This window comes from Carettochelys insculpta, chromosome 6, assembly GCF_033958435.1.
Source record: "Carettochelys insculpta isolate YL-2023 chromosome 6, ASM3395843v1, whole genome shotgun sequence".
In the NCBI taxonomy this organism is placed as follows: domain Eukaryota; kingdom Metazoa; phylum Chordata; order Testudines; family Carettochelyidae; genus Carettochelys; species Carettochelys insculpta.
In genome coordinates, this window is record NC_134142.1 from 77,742,865 (window position 1) to 77,761,976 (window position 19,112).

Consider the following 19,112-nt stretch of genomic DNA (forward strand, 5'->3'; position numbering starts at 1 on the left):
TCTGTTTTGCATTCTGGGATTCTAACGTGAAACCCTCACAAGCAACTGGGTTTAAGGCACTGTGCGATAGGTGCCACAATGCACTGCTCACACTGTGGAACTTGCATTGGGCAATGGGGGTGTGGAAACTCAACGCAAAAAAAAAGTGGGTTGAATTTCAAGGAGGTTTGTGGACACTTAAATTCAAATTCATAAGAATGCACTTAAAAATTGAATTTATTAAAAATGGAATTTATCTCGTAGTGTAGACATAGCCCAAGTCATGTTCACCAGCATTGCTACATCAACAAATAGGGGACATGGGTCCCTCCCTCTTTGCAAGAAGTGATATTAATCTCAGGAATGTGTATATTTGACATTAGACAGCACACCTCCCAAGGGTATACAGTACATAAGCAGATAGCCTCAGGAGACCTTTTTCCAGCAACAGCAAATAGGAATTACATGATTCCATGGTATGGAGCAACATTCAGCAGTGTTTATACCTGTTCTGGAATATCTTTGCATGTCAAGAGAACAAGAAATGCCTATCTGTTGCTCCAGTGCAAGTGAAGGTTATGACTCAGAAGACATTGGGCAGCTGATGTATGAGTTTTGGTGATCCTGAGAGCTCTCGAGTGGCCAGGGTAGGTCTTGTTTCTGAATTTTCTCCAGATGGCTGTACACCCATAATGGATCAAACTAATGGTCCTTGTGAAAGCCTAATATCCCTGTCTTCTAACAGTGGCCAATGCCAGGTACTTCAGGGGCTATAAATAGGACAGACAATCAGAATAATTCAGAATGGTCCATGCCCAGCTTCTAGCAGTCAGAAATAAGAGACACCAACAGCATGAGGTTTCAGCCTTAACCATTTTGGCTAAAGCAATTAGTGTACCTATCTTCCGTGAATTTTGGAAACCCGACTCTAGTTTTGTCCTTCATAACATTCACTAGCAAGAAGTTCCTCAGGTTGACTTTGCTTTGTGTGAAGTAGCACTTCCTTATATACTTCCTTCCTTAAACCTGCTGTCTATTTTACTGGGGACCCTGGTCCTTATGCTACGTAAAGGAGTACAGAACACTTCCACTTTCACTTCTTGCATGCCTTTATTGCAGCCCATATAATTTGAAATTATTTTTTTCACTGTTGCAGAAAGCTATCGTGCAAAATACTTTGCAAAAGGTGATGCACATTTTTAAATGAAGAATGAGATGCATGTCAGAGTTTTAAGAATTAAGTTTGCATGAGTCAGACTCATCTTGACTTTGACTTACTCATGGCAGTCGATCAATTGGATTTCTGTTTAAATTTGTTCAGATTTCTCAGTTTGTATTGTTACATTGTAGTTCAGAAGACCAAACTATGGGACTACCTCATGCACAATTAGACAACTGATAAGGAATTATATAGCAAATAAGCTGTGGCTGTTCTAAAAAAGAAAATTCTGGTCAAAGTAGCTACTAGAGTACCTGTTTTGGCAATTCACATGTTATAAATGCACTGTATCACTAGATTCTTGGGACCTATTAGGGACAGCCAAAATAGTCCTTGTTATACAGGTATCATATTTTTTTGGATTAGTCTGCTTGGATTTCTTTTGATGAAATTACTTTCATGCCCCATAATAGGCAAAAGGATGGGCAACTTCTCAAGGCACCTATTCAGTTATACTCATAAGCTCCAACTTGCAAGATGTTTCAAGTATTTTACCAGAATTCCAAGACGTGTTTTATCTTTCATATTACTGTAGTCTCAATTTATTTAAGAGATATTGCAGGAGAATATAGAAATAATTTTAGGATGTGAATTCTCTTGAATGGTTGACATCAGAATTTGGACCCAAATATTTTCTTTCACTCTGTCCACAAATCCTGTTGCCATTAGTGTTTGATCAACACCAGGAAAGACCTGAATACTGAGCAGGTATAAACTGTCATAACTTTATTGAAATCTATGAAGCCTGACAATCTACACAAACTGAGGATTGGACCCAAGGTCTGGTGTGTAGCTCTTCCCTTGTTTTGCTGAGTAGCACTGCATAGTGTTGGGCATAGATACTTTCATTTCATGTATATTTTACACCATGTTTCAAAAAGGCAGCCTAATGCTATATTGTTAGAAACGATTTTGATGCTTTTAAAATAGTATTATTGCTATTTAATTATACTTGGGTGTTTTCTTTTATTAGTTTTGTCAGCCTGGAGGATGGCAGCTGTCCAGAGAGAGAAAGCAGCCTACCTTCTTTGTTGTGGTTTTGACTGATATAGACTCAGAACGGCACTACTGTTCATGCTTAACTTTCTATGAAGCAGAGATCAACCTGCAGGTAAATCTTTGAACCACAAATAGAGAGGGGAAAAAACGTAATTTCAAAAAAAATAAATGCTCAAAATGGAGTGTTACTAAAATAATTTTCATACAAAAATGTTTTTATATTCTTGATATTCAGATAAGGGGATTTTTGTAAAAAGTTTGTATTTAGTATTTTTTTGTTTGATTTAAATGGCAGCTCAAAGTACTTGTTTGGGATCCTTTGGTGGTTTTTATCGTCCACTATTTGGAAAAAAAATTGCTTAGAAGGATTAGAAAAAAGTTTTAGTACATATTGATTTTTCTTTTTCTTCTACCTACTATTTTGCATGCATGATATTTTTGCTTTCCTTCCTGATTTGTACTTTAGCATAATGATTTTGTCAACTCTGCTCTATGAATCGAGTTTAACTTTTGCTCCTTCTGCTGACTGTCTATGCCTGATTCAGCAATGAAACATTGTAAATCTATACATTGTTTTAAATGTTAAATTGTATTTTTGTGTACTGTATATATATTTTATGATTGTACTTATTTGTTTAATTGCATTTTAACAAAATTAGTAGATTAATAAAACAATAGATTTTTAGGTAAGTCAGTTTTGGGGTAATTATTTGACAGTGACCTTTTTAAAATGCCTTACTAATTTTGGACAGTTTTAATCAATTAAAAGGCACTTTATTTCTCAATGTGTACATTACAAAAATAGTCTACCTTTTATTTGAAATCCTTTGTAGGAAGAAAAAAAGGGCAAACTTTACTACATTTCATAATTATGAATTGAATTATGTCTGAAAACTTTCTTTCCAACATATAATATCGCTCTGTATAATCGGAAGGAAATACAGTTTTGGCATTAAGATTATCACTAATATGTTTGTAAATTTATGTATCTGCTCCATAGGATTCAAAATTATTCCTTCAGAACAGATAGATTAACTTGTTAAATAATGGTTTTGGTTTTTTTTCCAACTAACTTTTAAAAAAAATACTCTGTTTGGATGTTTTCAACATTCCTGGAGTGGAATTATTTACTGTATACTGCTATTGAAAAGCTTACTGAATAGTTTTTGAAAATTGCTGATTAGCGGCAATTTTATTTTGCACCTTTTAGAAACAATTACACTTTTAACAGTAGCAGGAGTAACAAGGGTACACTGAATTTCTTTCAATTTTGTGGGTTTTTTAAGATTAATTTCTCTTGCACATGAATTAATGGAACTGAATTATAGAAATGTAGTCAGACAAAAGGATATACTTTACTTCTGTATTGTTTGGTGAAGATCTACTAATTTTTTTAGATTAATCTATGAAAAATTATAAAGTGAGGAACAATATTCTGTGCGAATTCTTTATTGTCCGATTAAATCTTGCACATATGTACTTTTCCTCATTGTGGATTTCATAATCTCTGTAATTAATCTGGCTAGGTCATTATTGGTGCTGTACTTCCTAGCAGCTGCTTTTAATTAATTAACTTGTTGCAAGAATACTAGTTAAAGAGCTGGTCTTAATATTTAATTGTATAATATTCCCTAATAATTTGACACACAAAAACTAGCTGCGTCTTGGTCCTTCCTGCCCACCTTCTGAAGGATGCATATTTTTCAGATGAGTTTGCTTTGGTGAAGCTTGTTTCATGACTGCATTGTTTATAGCCAAACTTCCTGTTTCTTATGAAGCCCAAAGATAATAAGTGAATGTGCCATGTTATATGGTCATTAGACAAGAATTCGACACACATACAACTGTAATGAAAGATAATTGTGTTGAGACGTTGAACTATGTAACTAAGTAATATAGGTTTCACCATCAGTGGTATGCAGCAGTAAGTGAGTCTTGTGAACCTCTGTGTCCAGGTCTTAAATGATAAGTAATGAAACTTTGAATGGTAATTTTTCATCTTAAGAACAATGCAGATTTCTATTTATCATTCTAACTAATGACATTTTTTTAAAGGGTTGAGGTTCCAAAGTAATTACTTCAAAAGGCAAGTAATAGTTTCAGGTCAACATGGACTGTAATGTTGATTCAATGCGAAAGTTATTTAAATGGCGGGTGACCATCTGTCCCAATTTCGTCCTGATTTATTTTGTCAAAAGGGCTAATTGCCCTGTATTTTCGTGCAGCTGCCCCACAACTTCCCCCAGCTGGGGGAGCCGGACCCAGTCGCAGCTGCCTCACCCACAAGCTTCCCATGGCTAGGGGAGCTGGGAGCTGGAGCTGCGCAGCAATGTGGCTGCTCCCCAGTTCCCCTGCTGTGGTGCAGCTGCCTTCCAGCTTCCTCCGGCTGGTGGATTTGGAGCTGGACCCATGCAGCAGCATGGCTGCTCCCCACCCCCACCCACCGCCCTCAGCTTCCCTTGGCTGGGGGACCTGGGAGCCAGAGCGGCAGCACGATGGCCCCCCCAGCTGGTGGAAGCCAGGAGCTTCACTGGTAGGGTGACAACCTCCTCAGGGAAGCCACCTCCTGACTCCCAAATAGGATGCCAATCTGTCCCATTTTGGCTGGGACAGCATCATTCCCTTTGTCCCATATTTGGGAGGGGGAAACATAGTCACCTATTTAAACACTGAAAATAGCAATCTGTATTGCACTGTCTCATGGTAGCATGGTTCGCTTGAGATAGACAACAGTATAAAAAGTATTTTCTCAAAATACCTTGAAGTTCAATAACAAAATTCTTTATAGAAACGTAACATTGTAGCTAAAAGCCTAGCAGCTGTAACACAATGGGATCCTAATATTAAGTAAATTCACTCTTCAGTTGCAAGCCTTTCAATGGCTCTAAAATTGACAGTTTTGCTTTTAGGTGTTGAGACAAATTAATTGAGAATCTTAAATTTAACATTGTGAAGTAAGCTCACATTTTCCACTTTTAGCGTTGTTTCTCACTGTGACGCTGTGTCTGACCAAATGTATCCAGTATAAATCGTGTAGAATACAGATTGCATTTAAATTATTTGGTCACTTACAGGTAGCATGTATCCACTTGATTGAGTTAATTAAATATATATATTCTTCAAATGACTGCACATGTCTATTCTGCTTAGGTGTTTGACTGCCTAAGACAATGAAAGCAGGGATTATTCTCTGTTCCTATGTGTTGGGATGAAGCATCCATCCTTGTGCTCAGCAGAAGGTAAAGGGTGAAACTGCCCTGTATCTCACTCAGTTTCTTTCCCCATCCATTGCTATGTATCAGAGCTCCTTCTATACTGTTTCAGCTCATTACTGGAAGAAGGATTCCATAGCAAGCTACAAACATAATCTTAGCACTACTTAAAATACCTTATATCTCTTCTCCCCACCAACCAACCTTCAAACTCAACTCCTTAATAATCCCTTTCTGAATTCCATTAGTGTCTCATGCCTACAAGAAATTTAAATTTATCTTTGACCCTCCAACTGAAAAGGACATTCAACCTGACAGAAGTAAGAGGAGACACTAAATGGAGAAGGCTCTGAATAATGACAGAGAATTCTTTCCCAGGTATCTGCCTGGCATAGGTCTTCGCCACGTACTCAGCGTCTAACTGATCACCATATTGAGGGTTTGGGAGGAATTCATCCATGGGTCAGGTTGATGGGGACCTTGAGATTTTTGCCTTCCTTTGCAGCATGGGACACAGGGAAAGTCTTTAAACTATGATTTGAAGAGTTCAGTCACTCAACCAGAGGTTAGGGAACTATTTCAGGAATGTACGAGGTTCTATGGCCTGCAGCGCACTGGAAATCAGACTAGATGATCGCAAGGGTCCCCTCTGACCTTGAAGTCTGAGGCTCTGAGGAAAAATATAAAAAGTCAACTCATTCTTTCTCCTTCCACCAATACTGGACTATGTTGATAAGCCCTGAGAGCAGCATTCAGAAAATTCACAGAAATGTAGGGCTGGATGGGACCAAACCAATTTATCAAGTTCATACCCTTGCACTGTAGCATGGCCAAGTAAATACATGAGACCTCTAATGCATTGTTCAAAGCTTCTAATTATGGTAGCTCCCAGTGATGTGATGCAGGAACATTTTAAGAGTGAGGATGCTGATGTCCTTCCCGCTTACCCAGGTCCTCCACCACCACCACACCCAACTGAGTCTGGAAGCAAAGCCCTCATGTGTTGGGCTAGCAGCCAGGACCTATGGCATGGGACTGGCAGCAGAGCCTGCAGTCAGGACCCCTGGCCAGAGCCAGCAGCAGAGCCCTCGGAGCAAGTGGCAGAAGCTGGGTCCTTGAGTGTGGGGTCAGTAACAGAGCCTCTAGCATGCTGGGAGGCAGATGGGTCTCTGGGCACTAGTGGGGGAGTCTGGGGGAGCTGCAGCACCACACCTCCCCATCTGTAGTGTTACGTGGAAGCTTCTTTGAGAGCTTAACTGCTGCTATAGTTTGAAAGTGTTTTTTAATGTTGAACCTAAATCTCCTTTGTTGCAGGTTTGTCCTACGTTCAGTGTACCCAGAGAATAATGGACTACTGTCCTCTAACCCTTTACAAATTGGAAAAGGCTTATTGATGCCCTCCAGGTTTCTGAAGATTAAATGTGCCCTGTTTTTAAAATCTTTCCTCATAAATCATGTTTCTAAACCTTTTATCATTGTTTTTTCTTGTATCTGGACTATTTTTAGCTTGTCCACTTTCTAAATTGCTGTGCTCAACATTGGACACAAGTGCCAAGTAAAGTAGCACAATTATCTCTTGCGTCTTGTGTGACCAGTGCTTTTTTTTGTACTGGCACCTCAGCAGCCCCAGCTAAGGGATCCCTGGCCAGGGGGTGGGGGAAGCCCGGCAGCCCTGTGACAGGGAGCTGGCTGGAGCATGGAGACCCCTGCCAGCAGCCCCCCATCTGCAGGAACCCCAGCTGGAGGGGCAGAGAGTCAATGACAGCTCTGCAGCTGGGAGCTGGCTGAGTACCAGCTCCTCCTTCCTGTGCCCACTTCCCCACCCCCAAAAAAACCCAAAACCCTGCACATGACACTCTTGTTAATGTACCCCGAGAATCATATTAGTGTTTTAGCAGCAGCAGCACATTAACAACACGTGTTCAGTTTGTGATCCATTACAACCCCCTGGTCCTGTTCAGTAGTACTACCACTTAGACAATTATTTCCCACTTCTGTGCATTTGTTTTCTTCTTCGATGAAGTACTTGGCGCTAGTTCTATTGAATTTCATCTTGTTGAATTCAGGCTAGTTCTCCAGTTTCTCAAGGCAATTTTGAATTTTAAATCTATCCTGGAAAGTTCTTGCAACACCTGCCAGTATAGTGTCATCTGCTTACTATTAAGCATACTCTTTACTGAAAATATTGAATAGCACTAGACCCATGTCTGATCCCTGTGGGTCCCACTAAATTTCCCTTCCCAGTCTGATAGAGAACTATTCTTTGAGTACTGCCTTTTAACCAGTTGTGCACCCACATCACAGTAGCTTTTTTCTAGGCCGCATTTCCTTAGTGTGCTCATGAGAAAGTCATATATAGCTGTTTAAAAAAAAAAACATACTGAAATCAAGGTATATCACTTCAACTGCTTTCTCGTATCTGCTAGGTCAGTAATCCTATCAAAGAAGGAAGATAAACGGGTGTGGTATGATTTGTTCTTAACAAAGCCATACTATTAATAATAATTGTTGCTCCAGAGGGTTTCCTTGGATATGGGCTTGGGAGCTATGCTCTCCCAGGTTGTGAGTGGTGATGAACGCCCAATCCTATACACCAGTAGGAGCCTATTTCCCAGAGAGAAGTCCCACTCAGTAATTGAGAAGGAGGCACTATTGGTGAAGTGGGCAGTGGACTCATTCCAATATTACCTTCTGGGCAAACACTTTACCCCCATCGCTGATGTGCCCCTCTTTGCTGGCTACACACAATGAAGGAGACGAACCCTAGAATCTTGAGGTGGTACCTCTCCTTCCAGCCCTTCTTCTGGATTGAACATCGTGATGGGAAGGCCCATGCAAATGCACATTTTTTTTTCTCCTGTGGGCAGGGAACACAGCTAGGGGAGAGGTGGGTAATCAACATGAGGCAGGAGGACCTGGCAGTGCAGGGGCTAAACAAGGCCTCTTTGCCCAATTAGCCCCTTCCTCCAAACTCTCCCCCAGGTTCCAAGAGGGAGAACCACAAAGAAAACCCCAGTGAGGAGGGGGAAATTGGATTCTTGGGGACACGCCCAAAGTGAAGGTATAGACTCTAGTAAGCTGACTGAAGTCCTACATGCCAGGCCCCCAGGTGACACAGGGACCCAAAATTTATTGAGATAGAGAAAGTTGATCATCTTTGGACCATAAGGTTCATAAACCTACTAAGTTAAAATATATATTATGAACAAAATGAGTGTAGTATTCTTTTAGCAGACAATGAGAGCTTAATTTTTTGGATATGTGACATATCTTTTGGGCAGTAAGTAAATATGTATTTTGTTTTTAGAGATTCAAGTATGCGCTGAATGTCCCAAATGTTAAACTTGGCATGAAAGTGACATGCATTTGTGTCGCTGTTGGTTTACAATACTGTCTCAAGATGTTTCTTGAGAAAGAATGTTCTTTTGCATAATGTTTACTCTGCTCTTTCATCAGATTCTAAATATTCTGAAAAATAGATAGCTTAATTTTACAGCCATTAAACAATGCCTGTTTCAGTTCCATAAGTGGAAAATTGTATAGTTGATGTTCCATAGGCATGAAATTGGGGGGGTGAGGTTATTTCTTCTTATAAATCTGATGGTCTGCTATATACCAAAGATTAAAGGTCAAGATTAGAATAACTAGACAGATTACAAATTTCTATCTTAATCGTATTGTTCCAGTAGCATTTTTTCCATTATTTGTACCACTCATTGGCAACAAGTTAGAGAACAGAAATATCTTTATTTAAAGTGATGCTAAATTTTTGAAATGATGAAATAGTGACCCTTCCTTTATTTATGGTTGAATCTCTAACATAATGCATGCTAGTGAGAAGGGGGTCAGTTTAGAGGATAATATACATAAAGAACAAAGTAAAAATTACTTAGAAAAATTAGATGTCTTCAAGCCACCAGGGTCTGATGAAGTACATCCTAGAATACTTAGGGAGCTGATAGAGGTGGTTTCTGAGCCTTTAGCTATCGTCTTTGAAAAGTCCTGGAAGTCAGGAGAGATTCCAGAAGACCGGAAAAGGGCAAACATAGTGCCCATCTGTAAAAAGGGAAAAAAGAACAACCCAGAAGACTATAGACCAACCAGTTTAACTTCTGTGCCAGGAAAGAAAATGGAGCAAACAATTAAGGAATTCATCTGCAAACATCTGGATGAAAATAAGGTGATAGGTAACAGCCAACATGGATTTGTAAAAAATAAATCACGCCTGAGCCATCTGATAGCTTTTTTTTGACAGGATGACAAGTCTTGTGGATAAGGGAGAGGCGGCGATATGGTATACCTAGACGTTAGTAAGGCGTTTGACACGGTCTTGCGTGATCTTCTTATTAATAAACTAATCAATAAACTACATAATCATTAAAACTTAGATGAGGCCACTATAACTGCCTGGATCACCGTTCCTAGAGAGTAGTTATTAATGGTTCATAGGTGCTGGAAGGGCATAACAAGTGGGATTCCTCAGAGATCTGTTTTGGGACCGGTTCTGTTCAATATCTTTATCAACGATTTAGATAATTGGCACAGAGAGTACGCTTATTAAGTTTGCAGATGATACCAAGCTGGGAGGGGTTGCAGCTGCTTTGAAGGATAGGTTCATAATTCAGAATGATCTGGTCAAACTGGAAAAATGGTCTGAGGTAAACAGGATGAAGTTTAATAAGGACAAATGCAAAGTACTCTGCTTCAGAAGAAACAATGAGGTACATACATATATAATGTCTAGGAAGGAGTACTGCAAAAAGGGACTTAGGGGTCATAGTGGACAACAAGCTAAATATGAGTCAACAATGTGATGCTGTTGCCAAAAAAGCAAACATGATTCTGGGATGCATTAACAGGAGTGTTGTGAGCAAGACACGAGAAGTCATCCTTCCGCTGTATTCAGTGTTCATTAGGCCTCAATTGGAATATTGTGTTCAGATCTGGGCACCACATTTCAAGAAAGACGTGGAGCATTGGGAAAGGTCCAGGGAAGAGCAACAAGAATGATTAAATGCCTAGAGAACATGAGCTATGATGAAAGACAGAGAGAACTGGATTTGTTTAGTTTAGAAAAGAGAAGATTTAGAGGGGACATGATAGCAGCTTTCAGGTAGCTCAAAGAGGGTTGCAAGGAGGAAGGAGAAAAATTGTTCTCCTTGGCCTCTGAGGATAGGACAAGGAGCAATGGGCTTAAACTGCAGCAAGGGAGGTTTAGGTTAGACATTAGGAAAAACTTTCTAACTGTCAGGACTGTGAGTCTTACGTTCCCAAGCCTTGTTGGCCCAGAGGATGTAAAAGATTATAAACTTAGGAAGAGACTTCAATTCTAGCAGTAGACGTCACCTACATTAGTGACCTTTCATCTGCAAATCCTATTAAGTGTTTTCCTAACTTATAGTTTAAAGGAACTCAGTGTACCTGTTTTCTAAAATATAGATTGAACCTCCTTAATTCAGAACTATCTTTCCTGGTATAAATTACCTAGGGAGGTTGTGGAATCTCCATCACTGGAGATATTTAAGAGCAGGTTAGACAGATACCAATCGGGAATGATCTAGATGGTGTTTGGTCCTGCCAAGATGGCAGGGAACTGGACTCAATGACCTCTTGATATCCCTTCCAGTTCTAGTGTTCTATGTGTCTATGATTCTTTATTTAAGTAATGTCATCAGACTGCTTTGCATAATATGTGGTTTTTCAATTGTCCATAGATGAATACACAGTCTTCCCCTGCCATACGAGGGTAATTCGTTCCAGAAAAACCCCTCTTAGGGCGTATTCTCTTAAGTCAAAAACGTAATTACCATTAATTTCAAAGTGAAAAAATTTTATGCATTCCTGAGCCCCAAAATTTACACCCATTTATGCTAAAACAACACCAAATCCCATTAAAATGAACACAATTACTTCAGTAGTTAACATTAGTTATCCTAACACAACCTAACAAGGCATTTTCCCTTCATTAATTACTCTATAATATGGCTGTTTACCTGCTTTTCGGGGGGGCTGTCCCAGGTGCAGAGACAGGGCTGAGAGGGGAACGGAAATCAAAGAGTGCCTGGGAGGGAGGCACAAAGTCAGGTAGCTGCTCACAGCTGCAGAAACGGGGCCAGTGCAAGGGGGTGGGCAGGGGCAGATCAGGGCATAGGGAGACAGCCTGGCCTGAGCGCAGTTTAGGTTAAGTGGGGAGTGGGTGGTGCCAGGGGCTGGCTGTACTTGGGAGCTAAGCAGGCACAGGGGGCCCCCGACTGGTGAGGGGTGATGTCTCGCTCATACGGGGCTCCGTGACAGAGAGGCCTCGCCGCCGGTGGCCAAGGTGGCAGCAGCAGGCAAGGCAGGCGCTAAAGAGGATGGAGCACCACAGACAGCGAGCGGCGCCCAAGGCACAGCTGCGTAGGGTGGGCGGCGCCCCCCTACATGCCGGGGGGGGGCAAGTGGCAGCGGCAGGGCTGGGATGGGCTGTGCACCCAGCATCCACATTTTGCAGAGCAGCGTGATCTACTGCCAGGATGCGGATGAGTCTGGCTCCCTACAGCTGCGCCACCCCCCTACACAGCCTCTTCGTCAAGACTGACACAGCTGACTCCATCCCCTCGGTGCTCGCCTACCAGGGCCGCCAGCCTCCGCCCGGCCCCGGCCCCCCACCACCAGGAGCGCAGGAGGCCCATGGCCACTGGCCAGGCCGGGGTGCACCACTGCTGCAGCGCCGAGGCAGATGCCCAGACCAGCCACAACAGTGTCAAGGTAAAGGTGGGGGTGGGCCAAGGTGCCCGGGGTGGCAGCTCTGTGGATGAGCACTTTCCCCTCCTCTCCCGGCTCCAGAGGTGGGCGCCCGCTGTGGCCTGATGGGGGCTCCGGGAAACCGCTGCTGGGCACTCTGGAGAGATGCGCCGAGCAGGCAGCAGCTGCAGGCAACTGTTTCCTGGAGCCGCGGCCTTTCTCCCACTGCAGGGCAGCCGTGTCCCACTGAGGTGCGCGAAATCCAAACCAGTCCTTGTAAATGCGAAGAAATGCCTCATAAGCCAAAGTAGGGGCATTAAATGAATCTCCTTGTAAAGTTGAATTCTCATAACCCGAATGGGCATATCTCGGGGTATGACTGTACTTTAAAATGTTCCTCCTTTTGAGGAAATCAGAGGGAATCAGCATCTTCACACTTCCCTTGCCCTTCCCTCTCTCATGGTCAGAGCTAACATCCTTTTAGCTATAAGGATTGAGCAGGATTACCTTTACGTCTCAACAATTCTACTTTCTAGCTTCCGCTTCCCTTTTCCCCATCATTCCCACGCAGTGTGCTTTGAACATAATGTGAACTTTTTAAACTGTGATTCGGGGACTTAAGTAACTGTGCCAGAAGTTATGAGTCTATTTTAGGAGTGAGTAGGTGTGATTCTATGACTTGCAATGTGCAGGAGTTCAGACTGTATGATCATCTTATATTTTAAGGTCAGAATGGACTGTGAGTCTTACATTCCCAAGCCTTGTTGGCCCAGAGGGATGTAAAAGATTATAAACTTAGGAAGAGACTTCAATTCTAGCAGTAGACGCCACCTACGTTAGTGACCTTTCATCTGTAAATGTTTCCAATATTACATTTTATTGCAAATCCTATTAAGTGTTTTCCTAACTTATAGTTTAAAGGAACTCAGTGTACCTGTTTTCTAAAATATAGGTTGAACCTCTTTAATTCAGAACTATCTTTCCTGCATGATTTTAGGTAGCTGTATGACCACTTTTCATGGGCGTGGCCAAGTTTCCTGTGATCCTGTGAAGTTTGTTTCCAGCTACCAGTCCTGGCTCTCAGTGTTCTGTGGTGTTATTTAACTGCGCTTTAACCCTAAATGTCTTCTACAGAGCCCAGTAAGCAGTGAAAGTGTTGGTAATGCTTCTAGACAATATTGACCTCTCATGATCTGGCAAATTCTCTCATCCAACACTGGTCTAGTCCCACGGATGCCAGATGAGCAAGTGCTGTTAAAATGTGACCAATCCTGTACTAAGCACATCTAGCCTTCCTACAGCTCCTTATGTAGCCACTGTGCTGAGTATTCTCCCAGCCCAGTGATGTTTCTGCATGTCAGTTGTACAGAACATGCTAGTTATCAAGGTGCCTAAAAATGAGCTAGGTGCCTACTGGGATTTTTGAAGGCACATAGATGCCTGACTCATATTAACATCAGTGAAACTTAAGTACCTAACTGACCCTGAGGTACCTAAATACAGCAGAACTTCAGCATTATGAACACCAGAGTTATGGACTGACGAGTCAACGTCATTCAGAATCAGAAATGTGCAATTAGGAAGCAAGAGGAACCAAAAAAAAAAAAAAAAAAACCAAACTAAATACATTATAGTGCTGTATCATGACGATCATGAGAGCTGCCTCTACATTTTGGCATACACTGGCCTCTGTTCCCCCTCAGCTGCTCATGGGGTAGAACACAAGTGCTTTGCAACAGTAAAATGCTATGAGTAGTTGGATGCCATACACCACCTTGCTCTTTGGTGGTAGATGCTGTGAATGAAAAAGAGCACCAAGGCCAGCAGGCCCTGTTCCCAAAGTCCAAAGATGCCTCTTTGGACAAAAGGTCTATTCGACTGGGGCCTTATGCTAATCAGCTAGTCATCCTTAGCCACTACAACTATGAATCGCAGGCCACATCTCTCAAATTTTCAAAGGCCCTCCTTGCAGAGCTCAAGGAGGAGTTCTTGCCCCTTATTCAGGAAGACAAGGTGGTGTCTTGTACCTGCCTGCAGGTGGACTTCCCATCTTATGATGGGATGGCTTCGTGGTTGACATTTGCCGAGCAGGCTTACTCAGGGCCAATGCAGCAGGTCTTCCTCAGCAACTGTCAACTATATATGTGATGGTCTTACCTGGCCAAATGGGCACACTTCTCTTATTGATGCACTCAGTGCAATGTTGTGCCTCTGACTATCTCCATCCCACCATGGATGTAGAGGCCCTTTATACCAATATCCCACATGAAGATGGACTCCAAGCTGTTAGGAACATTATTACTGATGAGACCAAGGCACAAATGGTGGCGGAGCTTTGTGACTTTGTCCTCACCCACACTTATTTGAGATTTGAGGACAAATTATACCTTCAAATCAGTGGTACTGCTTTGGGCACCCACATGGCCCCACAGTATGCCAACATTTTTATGGCTGACCTGGTACAACGCTTTCTCAGTTCTCCTCCCCTAGCACCCTTCCTCTGCCTGCACTACATTGATGACATCTTCATCATCTGGACCCATGGGAAGGAGGCTCTTGAAGAGTTCCACCGTGATTTCAACAGTTTCCATCCCACCATCAACCTTAGCCTGGACCAGTCCACACAAGAAATTCACTTCCTGGACACTACTGTGCAGATAAGTGATGGTCACATAAATACCACCCTATACCGAAAACCCACAGACCGCTATGCTTATCTACACGCCTCCAGCTTCCATCCAGGGCGCCCTACACGATCCATTGTTTACAGCCAGGCTCTAAGGTACAACTGTATTTGCTCTGATCCATCAGACAGAGACAAACATCTACAAGACCTTTACCAAGCTTTCCTCAAACTACAATACCCACCTAAGGAAGTGAGGAAACAGATTGATAGAGCCAAATGGGTACCCAGAAGCCACCTGCTACAAGACAGGCCTCGCAAGGAAAACAAGAGAACACCACTGACCATTACATACAGCCCCCACCTAAGGCCTCTCCAGCACATCATCAGTGATGTGCAACCCATCCTGAACAATGATCTTTCACTCTCACAGACCTTGGGAGGCAGGCCTGTCCTCGCCTACAGACAGCCTGCCAACCTTAAACAAACCTGCCACTACAAATCACAAACCAGTGACTCTAGGCCTGGAACCAGCCCCTGCAACAGTCCTCGCTGCCAACTCTGCTCACATATCTACTCCAGTGACATCATCACAGGACCTAACATCAACCATACCATCAGGGGCTCCTTTACCTGCACATCTACTAATATAATATATGCCATCATGTGTCAGCAATGCCCCACTGCAATTTACATTGGCCAAACTGGACAGTCTCTCTGTAAAAGAATAAATGGACATAAATCAGACATCAGGAAGGGTAATATACAGAAGCCTGTGGGGGAACGCTTCAATCTCCCTGGACACTCGGTGGCAGATTTAAGGGTGACAGTTCTGAAACAAAAAATTTCAAAAATCAAATGGAGAGAGAAATCTCTGAGCTGCAATTTATTTGCAAATATGACTCCATTAACCACGGATTAAACAGAGACTGGGAGTGGCTCACAGCTTACAAAGGCAGCTTCTCTGCTCTGAGTGCTAATGTCTCCCCATTAGACTCTGACAAAGGGTCACATCCCCTTGTCTGATCTGACTTGTTTTTTCCTCTTTTGATAAGTACCATTGATACTGAGCCATTTCCACCTTGCTGAATAGACCTTGTCAGCTCTGGCCCTCCCTCTTACTGGGACCCCACTCTTTAAATACCCCCCTGAAACCACCTCCCCCACGCATGCATCTGATGAAGCGGGTCTTTGCCCACAAAAGCTTATGCCCCAAAATGTCTATTAGTCTATAAGGTGCCACAAGACTTCTTGTAGTTCTCAAAGCTACAAACTAACATGGCTACCTCTCTGATACATCCCACAGGTGTTAGACTACCTCATTTCCCTGAAGCAGCAAGGCCTTGCTACTTCATCCATCAAGGTGCACTTGGCACCATATCAATCTTCCATCCTGGCGAAGGTGGCTGCTTCAGTTTTGCACATGCCATGGTGGGGCATTTCCTCAAGGGCATGGACTGACTTCACCCACTGGTTCACCGGCTGATTCCAGTCTGGGACCTTAAACTTATCCTCTGGGTGCTTTTGGGCCACCCCCTCAAACCTCTGGCCACTTGTTCTCTCCTCTGTGTTTTCTGGAGAGTGACCTTCCCAGTGGCTATCACCTGTGCAAGAAGGGTATCTGAACTTCGGTCCCTCATAGCTGAATCCCCATACATGATGTTCCGTAAGGACATGATCCAACTGCATCCTCACCCAGTGTTCTTGACAAAAGTGATCTCCAGGTTCCATGTTAGGACATTTTCCTGCCTGTGTTCTGTCCTAAGCCTCATAGCTCCCAATGGGAGCAACAGCTGCACTCCCTTGATGTGAGATGGGTGCTTGCCTTCTATATTGACCAGACTAAGCACTTCCTTAAGACCACACAGCTGTTCATGACCATTGCTTTTGTCACAGTGCATCTCCTCCTGGATCATGTTCTGTATATGCGCATGTTATGTCATCGTGAGTCTCTCTGCTGCCTGTGACAGCGCACTCTATGCAAGTTCACACTTCCTTTTCCATTTCCTGGTGCATGTGACTCTACAAAAGATCTGCTTCGTGCTGATATGTGGTCGTCTATGCATACCCTCACTCTCACTTATGCCATTGTGCAGCAAAGTAGACGAGATGCAGCCTTTGGGGCTGCTGTCCTAGAGTCAGCCACATGTTGACTCCGACCCCTTCTCCTGGGTTTAGCTTGGGAATCATCTAACTCAAATAGATATGAGCAATCACTTGAAGAAGAAGAAAACCCACTTTCCTGCCCACTGTTGGAGTGATCAGCAAGAAGGAATGAACATAAGAACATAAGAACATAAGAATGGCCATACTGGGTCAGACCAAAGGTCCATCAAGCCCAGCATCCCATCTGCCGACGGTGGCCAATGCCAGGTGCCCCAGAGAAGGAGAACAGAAGACAAGTGATTTATCTCGTGCCATCCATCTCCTGCCCTTGTTATGAAGGCTAGGGCACCATACTTTATCCCTGGCTAATAGCCATTTATGGACCTGACCTGCAAAAATTTATCAAGCTCTTTTTTAAACCCTAATAGAGTCCTGGCCTTCACAGCCTCCTCGGGCAAGGAGTTCCACAGGTTGACTGTGCGCTGTGTGAAGAAAAATTTCCTTTTATTAGTTTTGAACCTACTACCCATCAATTTCATTTGGTGTCCCCTAGTTCTTGTATTATGGGAAAAGGTAAATAATTTTTCTATATTCACTTTCTCCACACCATTCATGATTTTATATACCTCTATCATATCGCCCCTCAATCGCCTCTTTTCCAAACTGAAAAGTCCCAGTCTCTCTAGCCTCTCCCCATATGGGACCCGTTCCAAGCCCCTAATCATCTTAGTCGCCCTTTTCTGAACCTTTTCTAATGCCAATATATCTTTTTTGAGGTGAGGAGACCACATCTGCACGCAGTACTCGAGATGTGGGCGTACCATAGTTTTATATAGGGGAAGTATGATATCTTTTGTCTTATTATCGATCCCTTTTTTAATAATTCCTAACATCCTATTTGCCTTACTAACTGCCGCTGCACACTGCGTGGATGTCTTCAGAGAACTATCCACTATAACTCCAAGATCCCTTTCCTGATCTGTCGTAGCTAAATTTGACCCCATCATGTAGTACGTGTAATTTGGGTTATTTTTTCCAACATGCATTACCTTACACTTACCCACATTAAATTTCATTTGCCATTTTGCTGCCCAATCACTCAGTTTGCTGAGATCTTTTTGTAGTTCTTCACAATCCCTTTTGCTTTTGACTGTCCTGAACAACTTGGTGTCATCTGCAAACTTTGCCACCTCACTGCTTACCTCATTTTCTAGATCATTGATGAACAAGTTGAACAGGATCGGTCCCAGGACTGAGCCCTGGGGAACACCACTAGTTACCCCCCTCCATTGTGAAAATTTACCATTTATTCCAACCCTTTGTTTTCTGTCTTTTAACCAATTCCCGATCCATGAAAGGACCTTTCCTCCTATCCCATGACCACCTAATTTACATAAAAGCCTTTGGTGTGGGACCGTGTCAAAGGCTTTCTGGAAATCTAGGTATATTATGTCCACTGGGTGCCCCTTGTCCGCATGTTTATTAACCCCTTCAAAGAATTCTAATAGATTAGACAGACACGACTTCCCTCTGCAGAAACCATGCTGACTTTTGCCCAACAATTCGTGCTCTTCTATGTGCCTTGCAATTTTACTCTTTACTAGTGTTTCTACTAATTTACCTGGTACTGATGTTAAACTTATCGGTCTATAATTGCCAGGATCTCCTCTAGAGCCTTTTTTAAATATTGGTGTTATATTGGCCGTCTTCCAGTCATTTGGTACCAAAGTGGATTTAAAGGATAGGTTACAAACCACTGTTAATAACTCCGCAATTTCACATTTGAGTTCTTTCAGAACCCTTGGGTGAATGCCATCTGGTCCTGGAGACTTGTTACTATTCAGCTTATCAATTAATTCCAAAACCTCCTCTAATGTCACTTCAATCTGAGTGAGTTCCTCAGATTTGTCGCCTAAAAAGGCTGGCTCAGATTTAGGAACCTCTGTAACATCTTCAGCCGTGAAGACTGAAGCAAAGAAATCATTTAATCGCTCCGCAATGGCACTGTCTTCCTTGATCGCTCCTTTTATATCTTTATCATCCAAGGGCCCCACTGCTTTTTTAGCAGGCTTCCTGCTTCTAATGTATTTAAAAAACATTTTACTATTGTTTTTTGAATTTTTGGCTAGCTGTTCCTCAAACTCTTTTTTGGCTTTTCTTACTACATTATGACAGTTAATTTGGGAGTGTTTATGTTCCTTTCTATTTTCCTCACTAGGATTTGACTTCCACTTTTTAAAAGCTGCCCTTT

The 19,112-nt window shown here is 42.5% G+C and overlaps 1 protein-coding gene across 4 annotated transcripts in view; it reads left to right on the forward strand.

Annotated features, from left to right (window-relative positions):
* The window catches only part of SBF2 (SET binding factor 2), a 648,361-nt gene that overhangs the window by 263,754 nt on the left and 365,495 nt on the right, over positions 1 to 19,112 (forward strand). For all 4 annotated transcript variants that reach the window (XM_074997415.1, XM_074997417.1, XM_074997416.1 and 1 more), the window contains exon 3: positions 2,172 to 2,309. In XM_074997415.1, coding sequence (XP_074853516.1) covers positions 2,172 to 2,309 — 138 coding nt within the window. The remainder of the gene's footprint in view (positions 1 to 2,171; positions 2,310 to 19,112) is intronic.